Source organism: Gopherus flavomarginatus, chromosome 1 (genome assembly GCF_025201925.1).
Source record: "Gopherus flavomarginatus isolate rGopFla2 chromosome 1, rGopFla2.mat.asm, whole genome shotgun sequence".
In the NCBI taxonomy this organism is placed as follows: domain Eukaryota; kingdom Metazoa; phylum Chordata; order Testudines; family Testudinidae; genus Gopherus; species Gopherus flavomarginatus.
This window is the reverse complement of record NC_066617.1, coordinates 11855558-11877922: the sequence shown is the minus strand read 5'-3', so window position 1 is coordinate 11877922 and position 22365 is coordinate 11855558. Positions and strand designations below refer to the sequence as shown.

Genomic DNA, 22365 nt, shown 5'->3' with positions numbered 1-22365 from the left:
TGGACAATATTGCTAAGAGGTAAATGAGGTTTGATTGGTGCAAATACACTGGATTTAAGGTGAATTCCACAACATTGATATAACAGGCATCACAGAAACTTGGTGGAATGATGACAATCAATAGGACGCTATAATACCAGGGTACAAAATATATAGGAGTGACATAATAGGTCATGCTGGTATGTGAGAGGTCCCATCATAGGTGCTGGAACTAAGGGTGCTGGAGGCGTGGGAGCACCCCCCAGCTTGAAGTGGTATCTATCATATACAGGGTTTACAGTTTGGTTCAATGGCTCTCAGCACTTGCTCTATGCAAATTGTTCCAGCATTCCTGGGCACTATATGTGAAAGAAAGTATAGAGTCAAATATAGTAAAAATCTTAAATGACTCAAACTGTACCATAGAATCTCTATGGATAGACATTCCATGCTTGAATAATAAGAATATAGCAATAGGAGTATATTACCGACTTGCTGACCAGGATGGTGATGGTGACTCTGAAATGCCCAGGGAGATTAGAGAAACTATAAAAATATAAACTCAATAATACTGGGGGATTTCAACTATCTGGGGGGAAAGAGGGTTCGGGCACAGGATGGGGGTTGCAAAGAAAACCTAAAAAAATGTGAATCAAGGTTCAGAGAAAAATGTGAGGAGGCGCTGCACTGTACATCAAGAATGTATTGTATACACTTGTTCTGAGGTCCAGAAGGAGATGAGAGGCAATAAGAACATAAGAATGGTCATATTGTGTCAGGTGAAAGATCCATCTAGCCCAGTGTCCTGTCTTCTGACATTGGCCAATGCCAGGTGCCCCAGTTCAAAGACCAGTTGAAAGCCTCAGGGTGGAGATAAAAGGGCAAAAAATAGGGGCAATATCATGGTAGGGGTCTACCACAGCCCCCCAAATCAGGATGTATATAGAGCTGTTGGGAGTAGATAGTGAGGACGCATGGGCTGTGGTGTCTTCAGTCCCCAGCTCCATATTTCTATCACTTCTGGCCCTTGGAGGAATGGTGTAGCATCTGTCTATAAAAAGAACAGGTGTCCTTGGGGCGCCTTAGAGACTAACAAATTTATTTGAGCATAAGCTTTCGTGGGCTACAACCCACTTCATTGGGTGCATAGAATGGAATATATAGTAAGGAGATATATATACACATACAGAGAACATGAAAAGCTGGGAGATGCCCTACCAACTCTAAAAGGCTAATTCATTAAGATGAGCAATTATCAACAGGAGAAAAATAACTTCCGTAGTGATAATCAAGATGACCCATTTCGAGGACTGGATGAAAGTTAGCAAAAAAGTCTCAATCCAGATAAGACTGAAATGATGCTTATAAGATGATGGAATCAGTTATTGTCAGTTGTGTTTCTTATCATCTGTATTTGGCAAGCAGGCTGTGCTCTTTCCTTTCCAAGGGAGGATCTCAGCGGTTCTCGGTGCCTTTTTCATCATTATTGCCTTGTGCCTAACATAGGGCTGGCCCCATCAAACCATTCAGAAACAGCAGCCAGGCCTGTTTACTAAGCAAGCTCTTACACGGAAGGCACTTTGCTCCAGGGCTGCGTAGCCACTTCTGATCAATTTCCAGTTTAAGCTTAAAATATTTGTTTCAGTTTTTAAAAACGTAATTGCTTATTTTAAATGAATGGTGCACCTGGGCTCCAAGGTTTTGTTTGCTAACAGATGGCTGCAATACCCACTCCCTTCTGTCCTCTACCAAAGAACTTTCAGATACGTGCTGCATTCCAACCAAAGGCTGTGATTTTACTGTCTTTATAGGAGACGGAAGAGTTTGACAGAAGACGTCAAGATTGAAAAGACAAAGTCCATTCTAGTAACAGCAGCAAGAGCGGCAATGGAGAGTGAGGAGGAAGCTCACAGACTAAAATCTAATATGTGAAGGAAGTAGCAGATGTTTCACTTTAATGCTCAAGTTGGATTGCACTGGCAAAGACTGGTTCCTGCTTAGAGCCAAGATATCTGAGCTCTTAGTGCTAGGAAAAGACATATAGCACATGGAATATGGGCTGTATTGTTATTAACAGACAAAGAACTTCTTTCACGTTCATTTCAAGTTGCTACTATGTATGTATCTTGAAGAACATTAGAGTTAAAAACCTAAACAACTGAAAGTATGGAAATCACTAGTTAAGAGCAAGTAAATACATATTCAAATATATTCATAGCTTATATAATCTTTTTTAAAAGGAACGTGTAAAATATCACATTGGATATTCTAGAAATAGCCTTCAATCTGCCCCTGTATCCCTGCCTAACCTGAAAGTGTTTACCAGAAATGCTCTTCACCCTCCTCTCTTATATCATATGTATTTCCAATATGGGCTATAAACTCTCACTAACTACCAGCCAGCACATGTGGTCCACAGGCCTAACCAGACTATGTGGCCATTATTAGACAGAGACACCAATATCATGATGCTTACTCTTCCTGTAAAAGCTACATATCTGACTCTCCCCATCCCATCTCTGACTGCTACACTCAAGAGATCACAGCCTATCTTATTTTCCACACATTGCCCAGAAATGACACCTTTCTCGCACACTCCCTATTCTACTTTGTGGGAGGAAAACCCAGTAAACCCCAATCACTCTTTTCATGTGAGCTGAAAACTCATCATATCCTCTTCCTCCTTTCACTGTGAACCAGAAGTTTCACTTTGCACATACTGACCACACATCCATCTTCATCCATCCCCTCTGCCCTTATATTTCAGACTATCCCATTGATCAGAGCAGGCTAGTACATTGTTTAGCATAAAGGAAGGAAGGGTGTTGGCCTTGTCTGTAGAGCAGTGCTCCCCAAACTGTGGGTGCAGAGGAACATTGTGGAGGGGGCATGTGTCAAGTCCCGGACTAGCCCCTGCAGGGGGCAAGGAGGGAGTGCCATCCAACCCCACTCTGACTCAAGTCCAGTTCCAGCTCTGGCCCCAGCTCCACTCCACCCCCTGCTCTGCCCCCAACCCAGCTCCAGCCCCACTCTGCCTCCTGCTCCTCCCCCAGGTCCAGCCCCAGCTCCACTCCACCCCCAGCCCAGCTCTGCCCTCATTCCCTCTCTGCCCCCATGCCAGCTCTGCTGCTAGTCCCAACTGCTCCCCCATCCCCAGTTCAGCCCCCAGCTCCACCTTCAGACCAAGCAGCTCTGCTGAGCCAACTGTGCAGTAATGAATGTGGGAAGCAGACAGATTCCATTACTGGTAAGGGGGATGCAATAGGAACAGTTTGGGCACCACTTCTGTACTGCGTATCAAAAAGTATTTGACAGCTCATTCTGCCAAAGTACTCAGGACCCAGGTATACAGGAGCAGAATGAAGTATGACTTTGGAATACACAAACTGATATTTGACATGTACATTTATTTATGGGATTGTATGAACTGCAAGTGCATTTGAATATTTATCTACCTTCCCATAACTGCTCATTTTATACTATTGTAGACTATTAGACTCTTGGGGTGATTCCAAGAATGGGAACTACAGCATCCTGGCTCAGCCTTATATTCTGCACCACTGGCTTGTTAATTCTTTTCATTTTTTTTCTTGCTCTACTTTACATGGTTGACACTGAATCCTGTTGGGATAGAAGTAGCTTATTATATGAATGGCTTTGTTAAGGTGGGCAGCTGATTATCTAATCTCAGTGCATTATAGAATGCTTGTACAACATTTTACCTTTAGATGCTATTGTTTTGCGTGGGAAAGGAAGAAGATCTATATTTATGTTATAGGGTAGATTGTTCACACCCTTCAGCTGCTGCAAGGGTGCCAAGGCCTGGCAGGTTCGGTTCTCAAACTGGGGATCAGGATCCCTCAGGGGGTCATGAGGTTATTATATGGGGGGGGTGTGAGCTATCAGTCTGCACCCCAAACCCCGCTTTGCATCCAGTGTTTATAATAGTGTTAAACATATTTAAATGTTTTTAATTTATAAGGGGTGTCGCACTCAGAGGCTTGCTATGTGAAAGGGGTCACCAGTACAAAAGTTTGAGAACCACTGCAATACACTGCCTTGTTCCTAAATTATCTGACCCTCTTGCTGCTTATTGCTTGCAGCTCCCTAATATTTTCATTATACATTGCAGATGTTTCTGTCATATATATGCTGGCAGGCAGTTGGTCCTGCTCTGCACAGCTGGTTCAGTGAGCTCTCCTGCTCTGAAAAGCTCACTGGAGAAAACAATCCTTCATCTGTCCTAAGGTGCACATTATTATGGAGAATTCTAGATAATTTCCCCAAGAAATAACTGCACTGTTATATGTCCCAACTGCCTTGAAGCTTGTCCACTCTCCTGCTGTCTGGCTGGCTCATGAGTTCCCTCTCATGTCCTGTTATTTCTTTGTTTCTTGAAAGTGTACCTCTTAACATTGAAAGAGACAAGCTTTCGAGTTACATTCTGCCTCAGGTCTGGGAAAGGTAATCAGTGTCAAAGCTAAATACAATGTGGAACAGACTGTTAAGCATAAGGAGTTAACACATGTTGCAAGAGACCATTCAAATTGAAGTTGGCAGTTGACACCTCTGAAGTCATAGGACAAAAGAGGGTTAGTAAGTTACAGATTGGTGTAATGAGACATAAAACCAGAGTTCATGATTTTTGGGGTCTAGCTGTGGCTATGTTTACACTGGAAATTGAAAGACAAAAGTTTTGCTGGCAACAAGCACCAGTGTGAACAGCACTTTGTTGGCAGGAGTGCTCTCTTGAGGACAACACACAAGCTGCTCGTTGGGGGTGGGATATTTTTGTCAGTAGAAGAGTCGACAAACAGCAGCTACACCGCGCAACTTTTAACTGCAGAGCTGTAGCAACACAGCCGTGTCGCTAAAAGCTGTGTAGTATAGACATTGCCTGAGTGTGAAGGCCAGAAGAGCGGGTTCCCAAGTAAACTCCCAGGTTTGACTTTTGAAGGTGTTGTGCAGGTTCCCTGTGAGAACGAGGATTGATTGAGTGCCACTGCCCAGGTGGTGGCAGGGTAGGAATCATGGGGACACTGGTTGGCTTATAAAATTTACCACTAAGTAACCATGGTTCACAATTTCTGACCAACTCTTCAATGTGACTACCAATTCCTGGCCACCATACCACTGTGCAACACCTCTGCTTCATACATACCACTCCACGGGGCCCTTTGTGGACAGTGCGCCAGCACTTCTCCCCACGTGGCCTCTGGTACTATCACCTGGGCGCCCGAAGTAGACCACAATCAGCCCATGGTGACAATTCTTGTCTCGCATGAAAATAAGCCCCCAAATAATCAGAAACAGTTTTTGGCCAACCCTGACGAACATGTTTGAGACCTTCTTGTAACACCACATCCTTGGGCAGTGCCTTTAACAATGATTTGGGAGTGATGAGAGAGAGAGACCAGTGAAGGCGTTATTAGCCCTTTCCTGGCTCATAACCCCTCTTTCTGTGGGTTTGTCGGGTAAAGCCCAGGATAGATGATCAACCACCTGATTAAGTTTACCCAGATAGTATTGTACTGAGAAATTGTACTGATGTAGGCGATCAGCCCATCTATTTCGGTATTCTGCGAGTCTACCTGGATGGCATTAACAGTGTGTTGAACACCCAGTTCTTCAATGTGTAAGGTGAAAGTGAAGCCATACAAATAATGATGCCACCTTTCACATGTCTATATGCATGCTAGGGCCTCCTGCTCCCCTGCCGACTATTTCTGCTCAGCTGAGAAGAGCACTTGGGAGGTGAATGCCACTGTGTGTTTCACCCCCTGGTGGATCTGAGAGACCACAGCACCAGGAGCCACAGGTAAGGCATCACATGTGACAAAAGTAGGATCTCATAAGGCATAAGGCAAAGTATGCCAGCGTGGGAGCTGATGTACTATGTTGTTTGAGGTCTGTGGCATGGTTGTATAATTGGAGTGGCCAGTGAAACCACCCATGGATGATGCTTATAGCTACAGCAACAGCCAAGACCAGAGGAGACGTTGGGGAATATGTCTCTCCAATTGTTCCCCACAAGGTGAATTTCTGTATTCTGCAAGTCTAATACTTCAGAGCTTAGTGTCTGGAATAGATCCAGTCTGAGAAGGTTGACCCCAGAATGTTTCACATAAAACGGGACCACTCCCACTTCTTGTTGATGATATGTCACGTAGAGATCTATCTTGACCAGCAAAGTGATTTTTGCATTGCCATATCCAGATAGCGTGGACTGCACTGGCCGCAAGGCAAAATAGGCAAAATATCTATGGCGTGTGGTATATTTTATGAGTCAGATCATGCTCCAGTGTCCAACAGCAGCAGTGTCTCCACACCCGCTAAATGGCAGGGGCAGACTTAAAAATTCTTCTAGGCCCATGTCACCAAGTTGATCCCCTGACCCATGGAATCATCGGTGAGGATGAGGTAATTGTGATGGTGTCATCATTTTTATGAAAGAATTCTTTTAGGTGGAGTCAGCAGAGTCTAGTTCTCCACAGAAAAAATAACCCCCCCTCTGACCACATACCCCTAATTGTCACATACCATCCAACACTAGAACTCATCAGGGAACCTTATCCTGAAATAAATCTTTCCTGAACTACCTCTTCCGGCCTTCTAACATCCCCCCCACCTACCAACCTCTCCAAGCTCATCATGAGAACCAAGTTCCCCACAGATCAGGACACACCAACTCAAAGCAGCACCAGACCCTGTCAGAACAACAGATACAAAACCTACAGACATATCTCCACCGTTACAATGATCAACTCTCCCATCCACAACACACCTTTTGAGATCCGTGGGTCCTACATATGTCAATCCCAAAGTCCCAACATGTGATGTACCTCATCCATCCAGGAGAGGCTGAGGGAACTGGGATTGTTTAGTCTGCAGAAGAGAAGAATGAGGGGGGATTTGATAGCTCTTTTCAACTACCTGAAAGGGGGGTCCAAAGAGGATGGATCTAGACTGTTCTCAGTGGTACCTGATGACAGAACAAGGAATAATGGTCTCAAGTTGCAGTGGGGGAGGTTTAGGTTGGATACTAGGAAAAATTTCTGGTTCAGAGAGTGGTGAAGCACTGGAATGGGTTACCTAGGGAGATGGAGGAATCTCCTTCCTTAGAGGTTTTTAAGGTCAGGCTTGACAAAGCCCTGGCTGGGATGATTTAGTTGGGAATTGGTCCTGCTTTGAGCAGGGGGTTGGACTAGATGACCTCCTGAGGTCCCTTCCAACCCTGATATTCTATGATTCTATGATCCAGTGCACTAAATGCCCCGATAACAACTATGTGAGTGAAACCAGATAATCACTATGCTCTTGAATGAACTCACACAAGAAAATTGTAATAGACAAAAACAACTGTTCACCTGGGGGTGAACACTTTTCACAAAGTGATCACTCTATCTCTGACCTCTCAGTCGTCATCCTCCAAGGAAACCTGCACAACTCTTTCGAAAGCCGAGCCAGGGAGCTTAAATTCATAACTTTGTTGGACTCTAAAAATCACGATCTTAATAAAAACACTGGTTTTATGGCTTATTACAACAATCCTCCCATTTTTGTCCTATGACTATAGAGGTGTTAATGAGCCACTGCATCTTGAATGGTTTCTTAGAATATGTGCTAACTACTTATGCTAAAATATCTGTTCAACCTTGTATTTATCCGTGACCCTCTGAGTATCTTTCCCAGACCTCAACAAAAGCTTTGTGTAGCTGGAAAGCTAGTCTCACCAACAGAAGTTGGTCCAATAACAAATATTACCTTACCCACCTTATCTCTCTTATTGTAGAGTGGAAGTGTTAAATGTTTTCAGGCAATATTTGAATTTTTTATTTATCCTTTTCTCTTTGCTAAGGTTCAATTCCTCACTGATTTAATTAATAATTAGAGGATGTGTTTTAACGATTGCAAGTAAAACTCACAATGTATGAATAGTCATACTGGGTCAGACCAATGGTCCATCTAGCCCAGTATCTTGTCTTCTGACAGTGGGCAGTGCCAGGTGGTTCAGAGGGAATGAATAGAACAGGGCCATTTTGAGTGATCCATCCCCTCTTGTCCTGTCCCCAGGACTGCAACCCTGACCATCTTGGCTAAAAGCTATTGATGAACCTATCCTCCATGAAATTATCTAATTCTGTTTTGAACTCAGTTACACTTTCTCTGGGCAGTCCAGTGAGTCTAGTCTCTTCTGTGTCTGTCTTTTAGAATGTAAGCTCTTCAGGGACCCTGACCCTGGAATGAGCTCTGCATCGCCAGATCTCTGTGTCCACATGGAGCCCAATGGAAGTCAACAGGGCTGTACATGAGTGTAGAATTCCACCCATGAGGACCCCATGGCACGATCAAGGCCCAATTTGCTATGTTTGGCTACAAAGGTCATAAGCATTTTCATGCTTAACGTTGGTATTTCATATAAAATTGCTAATTTTACAGTGACCATTGTCATTTATGTTAATGTAGTGTGAGGTTGTTGGGGTTTTTCCTTCTACTTAGGCAAAATGATTTTTCTCAACACTGAATGAATAACAAAATAAAATAATAATTGTCCCAGGTGATTTGAGGACATCTTCTGTGTCACTTCTGTAGATCTTGTTTTTGATGCAAGATTCTGAACACTTAAAGATCATATTTTCTCTCACTGGAATAAGCACCCACATTAAGTGTGAGTGCTGGGGGAGGGGATATACAGGCTGGGCCCATAATAACATCAGGGACATTTAGAACCACACTGAAAAATAAAATATTTGACAGATTTGTAGCAACAACAGGCCCAACAAATATCTTATAGTGGGAAGACAGCGATTCCTAGATTCACAGCGCCTAACGCCAGAAGGGACCGTTAGATAATCTAATCTGACCTCTTTTATAACTCAAGCCATGGAATTTCACCAAGTTACTCCTGTATTGAGGTCAACAACTTATGTTTGACTAAAATACAGCTTCCAGGAAGGCAGCCAGTCTTGATGTGAAGACATCGAGAAATGGAGCATCAACCACATCCGTTGGAGGTTTGTTCCCATAGTGAATGCACAAATCAATGATAATAATTATTATTCATTATCCACACTGTGGTAGCAAATAGGAGCCACAGTACATGCTCAACACAGTACAAACACATGCCCTTCCAAGGCAAAAAAAAGGAGTCCCTACTCCAAAGAATTTATATTGTAAGTATAAGACAAGAGACAGACAGACGGAGCCCAAGGAATCAGTGAGAGAAAACAGTTCTGCCTGAGTTAACACATGTTGCAAGACACCATTCAAAATGAAGTGGGCAGTTAATACCTCTGTAGTCATAGGACAAAAGAGGGTTAGTGGGTACAGATTGTTGTAATAAGACATAAAACCAGAGTCCATGGTTTTTGGTGTCTAGCTGAGTGTGAAGGCCAGAGGAGCGGGTTCCCAGGTAAGCTCCCAAGTTTGACTTTTGAAGGTGTTGTGCAGGTTTCCTGTGAGGATGAGGACTGACTGAATGCCACTGCCCAGGTGGTGGCAGGGTAGGAATCATGGGGACACTGGTTGGCTTATAAAATTTACCACTAAGTAACCATAGTTCATAATTTCTAACCAACTCTTCAACGTGACTATAATTCCTGGCCACCACACCACTGTGCGACACCTCTGCTTCATACATACCACCCCACGGGGCCCTTTGTGGACAGTGCACCAGCACTTCTCCCCACATGGCCTCTGGTACTATCACCCAGGAGCCCCAAAGTAGACCATGATCAGCCCATGGTGACAATTCTTGTCTCACAAGAAAATAAGCCCCCAAATAATCTGGAACAGTTTTTGGCCAACCCTGACGAACATGTTTGAGAACTTCTTGTAACACCATATCCTTGGGCAGTGCCTCTAACAATGATTTGGGAGTGATGAGAGAGAGAGACCAGTGAAGGCGTTATTAGCCCTTTCCTGGCTCATAACCCCTCTTTCTGTGGGTTTGTCAGGTAAAGCCCAGGACAGATGATCAACCACTTGATTGAGTTTACCCAGATAGTATTGTACATTTTAAAGCTGTACAACACCCATTCCTATCTTTTCCTGAGAAACTTTTTGCTGTAGTTCTCTCCCATAGTATTTTCCCCACTAGTCTGTTCTGCAGAGAAGAAACCCAAAGGAGTATTGCCTAGCTTGAATAGGAAGAAAGAGCTGAGCCATTCATACGTGCACAGAAGGTTATTTAAATCCCTTATACTGCTTTTGTACAGGAAGTGGGAAGCCAAACCACTTTTTCACACCCAACTTGAAGAGTTCCCCTTTAAAGCAATCTAACATACACTTGTCCTAAGCCAAAGTCATATCAGTTGCTTGATCTTCAAGAGTTTTCCCATAAGGATGCTACTACCAAGTCCTCTTTCCATCTCTGACACAGAATCCCAAGGTAGCTCCACATTTCAACACGGGTAGCTGTCACTCCCCTCAGCAAAGAAGGGACAGTATTTACATCTCACTCTTGTGCTCTTTTCCCCTTCTCTAATCTACTTTGAATGAATGAATTAGAACATAGAGATTAAATATAAGATACTCTGTGATGTTGCTTGATATAGTACCCATAAGCACTGGTGCATCTAATCATTTCAAGGGTATGATTAGATATTAATACAATACAATCATCATAATAAGGCATCCATATGTAATCTTAGCACCACACAGACACAGGATAGGACAGGTCCTTGCACCCAAGAGCTTACAATCACAATAGATGAACCAGAAAAGCACTGGCTGAAAGAGTTACAATGTACAAGCAAAATGATTCACCCACTCATGGCTTCTCCGGCCCCTCCTCAGAGTCGTTTGACAGCCCCAACCATTTGCACTGCAGACTGGGAAGGGCTGTCTGGTCAGTTGCAGGGTCCGCTGGGGCAATGGACAGAACCTTTATGAGCTTTCCTACAATCTCCCTGGATAGTTTTGCTGGCTCCCGCTGCATCCCTGCAGAGTTGGGAGGGTTTCTAGTATGGGGAATGCTGGGTCTTGCCTCATTCCTAAAGCCTCTTTTTCTTCCCTGAGGGGATGGAAGCCCTTGTCCAGTTTGCTGAAGGTTGGGTAAGGCCCTCCTGGAGTCTCTGGTGGTTCGAGTTGTTTCCCCTGAGAGGAAGGATTCTCTGGTTTGGCCAGGGGTCTGCTGAGGTTGGAGACCGGCTTCTCCTGGCCTCTCAGCTAACCCATGCGTCACCATCAGTGAAGGCAATGGAGAAGTACACACAGCAATGAATGACATTTTCCTGTTACAGTTATAGGCTTTTCTGTGATGCTCGTGACAGCAGTATCTGAGCACCTCAGGGACATTCACAGATTTATCCTTATGGCAGCCCCCTGAGGTAAGGAAGAATTATATCCCTATTTTATAGATGGGAAACTGAGACACAGAGAGGTTAAATGGCTTGCTCTAGTTCACATGGGATTAAGTCTGTGGCAGAACCAGGATTAGAACCAGAACCAGAAACGTATAGTTTTAAATACTTTGGAGACATTTTAGATGGGGACAAGATCTGACTTCTATCTGACTCCCACTCCAGTGCCCTTCCTCCCTAAGACCCTTCCTCTCAATGACAACCTTTTACTTGTCCACACACACAAACAGAAGAGGCAGACATATGTCAAGGAATGAGTGGATTAAGTAAAGATCTATTTGTGGGCTGTGTCTGAAAGGTATTGCCTTTGTTTCATAGCACGAGAGCAGGGGCAGCTCCAGGCCCCAGCACGCCAAACGCAAGGTGCCGCAAGGGCGGCAGGCAGGCTGCCTCTGGCGGTTTGCCTGCGGAGGGTCCGCTGGTCCCACGGCTTCAGCGGACCAGCGGATCCTCCACAGGCAAACCACCGGAGGCAGCCTGCTTGCCGTGCTTGGGGCGGCAAAATCGCTAGAGCCATCCCTGCATGAGAGTCAGCAGAAAAGACATGCAGTGAGGCTTCCAGTGTGAACAGAGATGGAGCAGGTTGGCTGACATTATTATTATTATTATTTATGGTTTGTATTACCTTAGCATCCAAGGGCCCCAAACAAAACCAGGGTCCCATGGTGATAGTGTTTTACGGACATAACAGTCCCTGTCCCAGAAAGCTGACGATCTCAATAAAGACAAGACACAATGAGTGAGGGTAACCAACAACAGGGGAGAACGGGGGAGGGTATCAGGACGGAGGGTATGTCTAAGCTGCAATCAGCAATGTGATTGCAGCTTGCATAGGCACACCTTTAATCTAGTTAGTGCAGCTAAAAATAGCAGTGAAAAAGGTGGCAGAGTGGGTTAGCAACATGAGTCCATCCCAGGGCTCTGGGCAAAACTTGTCTAGCCTGTACTGCAGTTGGTGCCACCTACTACGTTGCTATTTTTAGCCGAGCCAGCTAAATTCAAGCTAGTGTGGGTATGCCCACCCTGACTGCAACCACACCTCCCATTGCAATGTAGACCCGCACTGAGACCACGTGGTTAGTTACAGGCATAACTTCATAGCACCCAGTCTTTTAAAACATTTCCCCCTTCAATATAAATAAATAGCAACAGCCCTCTACCTACCCTTGCCCAGCCCAGCCTGTCACCCGAACACCCGCAGGAATTACCTTCCTTCTCCGACGCAGTTCCCAGTGTACGCTTGGCAGGAGGAGCTCTCTGCCTGCAGGAGTTTTCAGACTCCACGCGGAGCAACGCAGGGTACTTTGTACATGGCTCCCTGAAGAGGCATTTGGGTCACCACCACACTGGACATTATTGGCTGCATCACTTTATTGACAGGGATTTAGCACAGTCACAGAGGGCTCTGTGACTGGGGCATCCCTCCACTGTGCTGCCTACACCAGTGGAATGTGATGTCTCCTTGCAATTGCTGGGACTCATGCCCTGAGCTGGGCATAGCTGGTTCATTCACTCCTCTGGAGTCCCAGGTATTTCATACCGTTACCAAAGGGAGTAGGGCATTTCTAGGTATAACCAGAGAAGTGTCTGAGCTTTCCCAGGGCTGAGGCTCTGAGAGACACTAGAGGAGTGTGTCAGGTGGTGGAGGGAGAGGTTACTAGCCGAATAGGTGGGGGATTCCAAGTAGCACTGGAAAAAGAGAGAGGTTGTTTCCATTGTAAAGAGAGGACGGGGGATTGTGAGTGTGACTGTGGTTTCTAGCCTCTCAAAGGTGAGGAGGAAGGTTTCTGAGCACTCTAGAAGGTGGATGGAAGAACAGAGTGTGTGACAGGAAAGGCCCATGAGTAACCAGAGAGGTGGCTGGTGAAACCATTCATCTCCTATTGCTGATGCCCTTGGATGTCCCCATTTCCCTGAAATAGCATCACTGGGTTTCATCTGTTCTTTAGTCCTGGTTTCAGTGATTAGCCTTTGATAACTTTTTTAATTAGTGGTGGTAAGCAACAAGGAACAGGCCTTGGCCTGGGAGATGCTTCAGTACCCTAGTGTGCATTACTCCATGGATAGTTACCATTCAGTGGGGTTTTCAAAGAAGTTTATATCGCTTATTAAAACCCAATTCAGTAGTTCAGCCCTGTGAGCATGAGACTCCTTCCACCTGAGTGAGTAGCAGCACTAACTAAAGAAAATATTATCATTATTATTCTTTGTATTACAACAGCACTGAGACACCCTAGGATCAGGGCCTGTTGGTGCTAGGCATTGGATGAGCATCAAGTAAAAACACAGTCTCACCCTAGAGAGTTTACAATCTGGATTTATCATGAGATCCAGCAGGTGGGTGAAAGAGAAAAGGTGTGCTGTGTAAAAGTTAACAGTAGAACAGGCCTGGTTTTGCATAGGCTGCTGTATTCTGCATTTATTTACTTATCTATCAGTTGGTAGGATTCTGTACACATCATGGCATCTTCTGGTAGTATTGGACGGGCATCCTCTTTGGAAATTAACAGTTACTATCGCCTTATTGCACGGATGTTTTAATTGCTCCTCATCTAACTCAATCCACAGGGCACCCACCAGTGTCCTTCATTTATTTTGGTCTTGTGTGGGTCTGATCAGGCTTCTGAACGTCACCACCCATTATAAACAACATTTATTCATATTGTATTTTGGAAAGAAACGTTTCAGATTTCATTGATTTCAACCCCCGTTCCATTTACTGATGTATCTGTTTTCTCTTCAGTGCCCCTTTTTCTCCCTAGAGAAGCAACCTTCCTATTCCCTTTAACCATTTGGCCATCACTCACGCCCAGATACTCAAAGGTATTTAGATCCTAACTCCCACTGAAATCAATGGGAGATAGATTCCATAGGTGGTGGGTATAATTGGCCAGGGGAGGGTAAGCCTCCCTTGGCGCCGCTGCCACTCACCTGCCCGAGCTGTGGTGGCCCCGCCTGTGCTCTGCCCCTTCCCCGAGGTCCCCACTGCCCGCTGCTGACTGGTTGAGTCCCTCCTCCCTTCCACTCCACCCCCATGGAGGTTCTTGCCACTCCACACGTCCCTCCTCTCCTCTAACCTCTCTCCCTTGTGAGGCCTCCCCCATCCCGCGTCCCTCCTCTCTTCCACTCCCCTCCCCTGTGAGGCTCCCTCCACTCGCTGCTCACTGCATCCCTGGGGTGGTGGGGGCCTCATGGGGGAGGGACGCAGGAGAGGAGGGATGCAGTGAGCGGTGGGCAGTGACAGCTTTGCAAGGGGCAGGAGAGGAGGAACACTGTGGGTGGTGGGGGCCTTGGGGGAAGGGGAGTTGTGGATGAGAGGAGAGTTGCGGCAAGCAGCAGAAGGGCCATGGAGCAGGGGTGAGGCCTGGAGCAGAGCGGGGGTGCAGTGTGTGCGGGCCACGGGCAGAAGAGACAGGACAGAGAGCTAGCAACCCCCAAGGGAAGCTTCATCCACTGCCCATGATAGACACCTAAATATGTTTAAGGATCTTGGCATCACACCTTTCTCCTCCCCATTTGTCCATCTGGGAGCCTTAACTGAACCTGGGTGTTTTCTGTGTTGGGTGATCTCTCCCATTTCCATCTCCACTTAGGTTTTTTTTAACCCCTTATGTCATCACCTGGGCTGCTGCTAGCTCCATTCTTCTTTTACACAGAGTGATGATGAACTTGCAACTAATCTGCTGGCTCTTTATCAGACACCACTGCCCTGCCCTGCATGAGCTAGAGGAGAAGAACAGAGCCACAGGTCATTCTCTGCCTAATGGCCAGAGAAAAGAACTGTCATCTGGGTGTGGAGAGCAGAGGGAAAAAGCCAAAGGACTGTGTGAACTGCAGGCCAGAGACAGTAATCTGGGAACTAGCTGTGGAGGGAGAGCCAAGCAGTGGGCAGCCTGAGAAAATAATGATCCTGGAAAGCTGAGAGCCAACCCTAGAAGCAGGTTGTGACAGACGTAGATGTAGCATTGGCAGGATAGACAAGATGGAGCCTATAAGCAGAAGGCATGAGCTGTTACAGCAGCACCATCCTTCCTCATCTACACCTGCTAGCATTAGAGGTGGGTGAATAATGGATTTTTTGATTTGCTAGTGATTCCGAAACAAAGGGTCAAAGTGACAATGTCATTTTTTTTCAAAATTTGTGGGGAATTGAAAAAGTTTCAAGTCAAGTCGAAACAAAATAGCTTATTTTGACCTGACTCAAATTTTCACATCTTGATTTTGGGTATCTTGACAAAAGCAAGGGTGGACCAGAGGCACAAATGCAGGGTGGGGGAAGGTGCAGGTCATAGAATCATAGAATTATCAGGGTTGGAAGGGACCTCAGGTGGTCATCTAGTCCAATCCCCTGCTCAAAGCAGGACCAATCCCCAACCAAATCAAGGTCCTTTACCCCAGGGTACTTGCTCAGAATGGGAGAATTGCACTTGGGTCTCCCACAGTACAGAAGAGCACATGGGGCTATGCTGGTCTAGGCTTCTCTCAGTTGAAGCTATTCCACTTTTGATAAATAATTGAATAGTCATTGAATCAAAGATGAACTCCCACATCCCATGTGAGTGCTCCAATTACTAGGCTATAGAATCAGTCTCACTCAGGTTCCCTGGCCCAGTGATTATTCATTGTCATTTGTAGACTATTCACTGAGAAAATACACGCAGTTCTAGCCAGAGCGTGTCCAAGTCTGTGCCAGGAAAAGGGGTGGACCCTGGTTTGGTGAGGGGGAGGAGTAGGTGAACTGGGGGTCATGCACTCTGGTGCCATTAAACTTACCAAGGAAAAGTAGTACAGCCCAGGCTGTATTACATTTCCCCCATAGCACTGCCTTCAGGGGCGGCAAGAATTCAGGCTGGGAGACAGACCTTTCCTTCATGCTTTGCCCCAGGGGTATGTGCAAAGCCCTCTTCCCAGAGAGCATCATAAAGAGGAATCTCTGTGAGATCTCTCGTAGACATTTCCAACTGAAGAACCTGCCACCTATGACTTGTAACATGGGATGGGAACAAAATGGCCCCAACCTTTCCAGACTCCTTCCTCTCATAACAGGAGAAGTTTGGATACAAATGCTTAGACTTGTTTGGGAAGAAAGAGCTGTAAACACATTTAATAAACAAACAGAGAGGGCTAAATGCAGTGTGTATAATGGCAAGACAGCACAGCTACTGGTGAAGGCTCCCAACCCCTTTCTCCAGGGGGATATAGAGAAGTGTGTGAGTGGGGTCAGGAGTTTATTGTCGGGGACAGTCACTGTTAAACAGAAGGATCTCCTCCTTTCTGTACAGTTCAACCAGCTTCTCCTCTAACTCACCCAGAGTGAGCAGCTCCACGGCATTCTGATCATTCGGAGCAATGACTGCCCAGGACTTCCTGTGATTGTTATCAATCTCACAGCAGATGGCAGACCAGATGTGGCTGGGCTTATTGACTCTGCCTCCAGCTATGTAATTGTTGCCAGGGACCACTCCCACAATGACGTATGTGGTAGCACACCCTTCAGTCCTACTCATCATTACTTCTTGTTCATAGTTGTTCCATTTCCCACTATTGAGATTCATAAACTGGGGCACAATGTTGGTCAGGGTGAAGGTAGCAGCCTTGTAGTCAGGGTCAGGTTGGTGCCCATTGGGGTTCAAGTGGCCCCTGTTGAAATTAGTCAGATTCTTATAATCTTGAAGGCCGGCCTGGCTCTCGACAAGCAGTCCCTGGTCAACACCGACACCATTTAAGAGCATCCATTCAGTTGCCATTTCCTTTTGGTAATTTGAACCCATGAGCTTGAAAGTCAAAAAACAAATACAGGGGTCAGTCACGTGTGCAGCAGAAACATAGCCAGTGTCCTGGGGCAGGTGCCTTTGGAGGTCTAAAGGAATTGGTAGCACTAGGCAAGAGAGCTCCCTAGGGCTCTGTGTTCTTGCTTCTTGGGCCCCTGGGGCCAGTGAGTGAGCTGGAAGGAAGTTCACCAGCAGCCTCATTCACAGTCGTGACTAGTGTGAAAGAGGAGCCACACTTGGAGTAACTTCCTTGCTTCCTGAGGGCTGGATTGTGCCCACAGTAATGTGGCACAGAGCTACCCTGACCCAGAGGAGCGCAGAAGTCTGCATTCAGTTTAGGGCAACTCATTCATAGAAAAATGTAAAAAAAAAATGGGAGGGAATTCTGAGATGAGCAATAGATGATCCACTCTCAGTGCTCTACAGTGAGCTGACAACTCCCAAGGTTTCTGCTAAAATGCCCCTAGGGGAACCACAGATTTGCCAGTTGACTCAACCCTGTCCTTGTGAGCCAGAAACACCGGGGTTAGTATATAATTCCATTTCAACGTGGAGATTGCATTTGTACAATAACTAAGTACATTTTTGACCACTGTTTTCTTGAGTTCCAGTAAGAGTAAATCATAAAAATGCTTTGCATGACCACAGCACATTTTCCCTGAAGAGTCCAAACCACCTGACAAAGATCAATTAACTCTCACAATAACCCTATGAGGTAGATAAGCATTAATATCTCCACTCTATACCTGGTGACGGCAGGGCACAGATAAGATGTGACCTGCCCTAGGTTGCACGGCAAGTCAGTAGAAGTGAGAAATAGGACTGAGCAATTCTAGCTCCCAGTGTCCTGCTGCAACTACACATCTTTGTCACAATGATGTGATCCTGCACTACAGCATGGCACAGGGAATTCCCGTGTGTGTGTGTGTGTGTGTGTGTGTATATATATATATATATATATAGGGATTTATTCTATATTTCAATTTTTCATGTCCAAGATTGTGCCCTATTGTAACGGAGAGGCAGTCAGGAGAGCATCTTACCTGGGGTTCTACCATCCAACTATCAGGTCGCTTACCATAACCAGGTTGGTATACATACGCAGAGTATATTGGAATGCGGTTGTCCCTGTCGTACAAAGTAGCAAAGCGATATTGATTCTTGTAAAGTTGGCAAATCTGGGCTGGATTGGCAGGTTTGATGGCATCGTTTGGGGGGGTTTCCCTGAAGAAAAACTGAGGGCATGTGTTTTCAAAAGATGTCACCACCTCACTGTTCCCCAGCATGAGGCAGCATATGGAAAACTGGAGCAGCAGCAGCAGCAGCATGGGAACGAGTTAACACTAAAGGCTCTTCTGTACCTGGGGAACAAATGTAAATACAATTTAAGCTTGATGTAAACGTGGTCTCCAAGAGGAGGAATGAGAGGCTCTAGCCAGGGAACAGCTGTCCTATATGGCAACCACCTTGTCTCAAAAAGTGGAAACTAATATGGAAATTAGTGCTGCTCCTTGAGCCATCAGAGAAGCGGGTTAAAGCACATAGTTCAGGAGGGAGTCAATGGCACCATCATTTCTGACTGAGTCACACTCCTATAACAGGGGCAGGAAGAAGGAGGAGAGTTGTGTGAACAGGTTGATTGCCTACGTAGACATAACCATATTTCTCCATCTGGCTGGTGAGAAAACCACACTTCTCCCCTATCTCTGTGGCTGCAAATCCCTGTTCCCAAAGGAAAAATGCAGGAGATGTCTGCAATTTGAAATATGTAGAGTTTCAGGATAATTTTCTCCATGGTTATTCTATGTGAGGGGAGGATTTGCCTCAATCATTCACATTTGGAACAAAGTAGACCTGCCAGCCAACAACCCTACATCTGCCTGTCCTTAGCTGTTAGCAGGAGGATACCCTGTTGCTTGGAGAAAACGATCTATACAATCACCACAACAATGCCAGAAAATCTGGATGTTTTATCCTAGTTCAGCCATATCTCACGATGTAAGATGAACTGGTCCAAAACTTCCAATTTCACTGTAAAACTTCAATCATTGGTGCTGAGCAAGTGCTATTAAAATAATTAGCCTACACACCTGTTTCAGATATCACCATAACAGAAAGCTTTCTGCATCAAGTAATTAGAACAATCATGTTATAATACATATCAAACTGTATTTGGATGGCTGCTGCTCTATATCAGCTGATCCCTGCTATCAGCAGCCAGGGAGCTTAGGACATGATCCAAAGCTCACTGTTTTTCCATTGTCTTCAACATCTTCATAGGCTAATTGCCCTTGGGTGGAAGGAAGAGTTCCAGAAACAGGTCTCTGTATTAGGTCTCCCTCCACAGTGTTTGCATTTTTTATCTCAAGAGACAATTGATTTGCTTTTCACTGAAATGTCTTCCGGTCGGGAACTCATGATTACAAAATATATAAATAACAATTTTTCAAAAAGAAACCAACCTACCAAGTGAAAGGTCTGCACACGAACTTGTCAGTTGGCTTGATTCTGTTTGCACCACCGAAGTTGTAGTGGATTTTTCAAAAGCTTTGTTAAAGAATGAGCCTAGGAGCCTGAACCTGTTTATATATGTGTAAGCAGAGTCTGAGTGAGCTCTCTCCTGACATCTAGTGGTGAGCTGTGGAAAAAGACTTCAGAAGCTGATCTTATTTGCATGGACACATTCACCCTGTCTAGGTGCTCAGCATGATGGGATTGCTTGCCCAAATGATCACTTGTGGCTGGTGTTGGATCGCCAGTGTCATAAACAGATAAGAAAAGTTAATAGAACAGAAGTGCTTCATATCTCTTTGCCTGGAAATGGTTAACAAGAACAGTGAGCCTGGCTGCCACCTGACCAGAGGACCAATCAGGGGACAGGAGACTTTCAAATCTTGAGGGAGGGAAGTTTTGTGTGTGCTGTTAGTTTTGGTTGTTGTTCACTCTGGGGGCTCAGAAGGAGCAGATGTGCAACCAGGTTTCTCTCCAATCTCTCCAATACAGGCTCTTATAAGTTCAGACTAGTGAGAACTAGGTAGATAAAGCGAGTTAGGCTTATGTTTGTTTTCCTTATTTGCAAATGTGTATTTGATTGGAAGAAGTTCAAATGTGCATTTGGCTGAAAGGAGTTTAATTGTGTATTTGGCTGAAAGGAGTTCAAATTTGTATTTTTGCTGAAAGGATTTTAATTTGTACTTGTATACTTAGGCTGGGAGGGTGTTCCCAGTGTCTATAGCTGAAAGACCCTGTATCTATTCCATTTTTTTAAAATTTACAAAGATAATTTTTACTGTTTTTTCTTTCTTTAATTAAAAGCTTTTCTTGTTTAAGAACCTAATTGTTTTTTTATTCTGGTGAGACCCCAGGGGACTGGGTCTGGATTCACCAGGGAATTCATGGGGAGAAAGAAGGGAAGAGGGAGAGAGAGGCTGATTTCTCTCTGTGCCAGGATTACTTTCTCTCAGGAAGAGTCTGGGAGGGGGAAAGAGAAGGAGAGAGGAAGGTGAATTGTCCTCTCTGTTTTGTGATTCAAGGAGTTTGAATCACACAGTGATCTTCCAGGGTAACCCAGGGAGGGGAAGCCTGGGAGAGGCAACGGTGGGGGAAAGGGTTTACTTTCCTTGTGTTGAGATCCAGAGGGTCTGGGTCTTGGGGGTCCCTAGGCAAGGTTTTGTGGGGACCAGAGTGTACCAGGCACTGGAATTCCTGGTTGGTGGCAGCGCTACAGGTTATAAGCTGGTAATTGAGCTTAGAGGAATTCATGCTGGTACCCCATCTTTTGGACGCTAAGGTTCAGAGTGGGGAATTGTACCATGACACCCAGTCTCCTTCTTATTGGGGAAGGAGTAATAAAGGGTTGTTATCCTTGTTATGTGAACTGACGGCAGCAGAACTGTACCTGGCATAGCCCAAAGGAGGGACTCACCCTCAAGTGAATGGCACTTGCTAGGCAGGGGACATGGGTTCTAAAGCCCAGTGAGCTGAGAAAGGGTAGGGGGCAGATATTTGTGCCTGGTGGTGTAGGCCCTGGTTAAGAATCCTAGATATCACTTGGTACCTCATTTCTCTGAGATATAAAAAAAGAGCTAATTTAGACTCAATTCAAAGTCTTGTAGGGGTGCAAGTATGCAGGAAGCCTGGGGAACAAGCAGGGAGAACGGGAAGTCCTGGCACAGTCAAGGAACTATGATGTGATTAGAATAACAGAGACTTGATGGGATAACTCACATGACTGGGGCACTGTCATGGATGGATATAAACTGTTCAGGAAGGACAAGCAGGGCAGAAAAGGAGGGGAGTTGCATTGTATATAAGAGAGCAGTATGACTGCTCAGAGCTCCGGTATGAAACTGCAGAAAACCCTGAGAGTCTCTGGATTAAGTTTAGAAGTGTGAACAACAAGGATGATGTCGTGGTGGGAGTCTGCTATAGACCACCAGACCAGGGGGATGAGGTGGACGAGGCTTTCTTCTGGCAACTAACAGAAGTTACTAGATCGCAGGCCCTGGTTCTCATGGGAGACTTTACTCACCCCCATATCTGCTGGGAGAGCAATACAGCAGTGCACAGACAATCCAGGAAGTTTTTGGAAAGTGTAGGGGACAATTTCCTGGTGGAAAACTGGAGAAACCCACTAGGGGCAGAGCTCTTCTTGACCTGCTGCTCACAAACTGGGAAGAATTAGTAGGGGAAGCAAAAGTGGATGGGAACCTGGGAGGCAGTGACCATGAGATGGTCGAGTTCAGGATCCTGACAAAAGGAAGAAAGGAGAGCAGCAGAATACGGACCCTGAACTTCAGAAAAGCAGACTTTGACTCCCTCAGAGAACTGATGGGTGGGATTCCCCAGGAGAATAACATGAGGGGCAAAGGAGTCCAGGAGAGCTGGCTGTATTTTAAAGCATCCTAATTGAGGTTGCAGGAACAACATCCTGATGTGTAGAAAGAATAATAAATATGGCAGGCGACCAGGCTTAACAGTGAAATCCTTACTGATCTTAAAGACAAAAAAAAAAAAGCTTCCAAGAAGTAGAAGATTGGACAAATGACCATAGAGGAGTATAAAAACATTGCTCAGGCATGCAGGAGTGAAATCAGGAAGGCCAAATCATACTTGGAGTTGCAGCTAGCAAGAGATGTTAAGAGTAACAAGAAGGGTTTCTTCAGGTATGTTAGCAACAAGAAGAAAGTCAAGGAAAGTGTGGGCCCCTTACTGAATAAAGGATGCAACTTAGTGACAGAGGATGTGGAAAA

General features: G+C 45.3%; 2 protein-coding genes across 2 annotated transcripts in view; one reads left to right on the top strand and one right to left on the bottom strand.

Annotated features, from left to right (window-relative positions):
• IL2RA (interleukin 2 receptor subunit alpha) overlaps positions 1-2837 on the top strand; it is a 33570-nt gene extending 30733 nt beyond the window's left edge. The window contains exon 8 of the mRNA XM_050936995.1: positions 1791-2837. The gene's annotated coding sequence lies outside the window, so the exon portion shown is untranslated. The remainder of the gene's footprint in view (positions 1-1790) is intronic.
• Positions 2838-16570: 13733 nt separating this feature from the next.
• LOC127043177 (endonuclease domain-containing 1 protein-like) lies at positions 16571-18441 on the bottom strand. The gene is made up of 2 exons (XM_050937016.1): positions 18157-18441; positions 16571-17116 (listed from the first exon to the last, which is right to left on the bottom strand). The coding sequence occupies exons 1-2, from the start codon at positions 18439-18441 to the stop codon at positions 16571-16573; spliced, it is 831 nt and encodes a 276-aa protein (XP_050792973.1).
• Positions 18442-22365: the final 3924 nt, after the last annotated feature.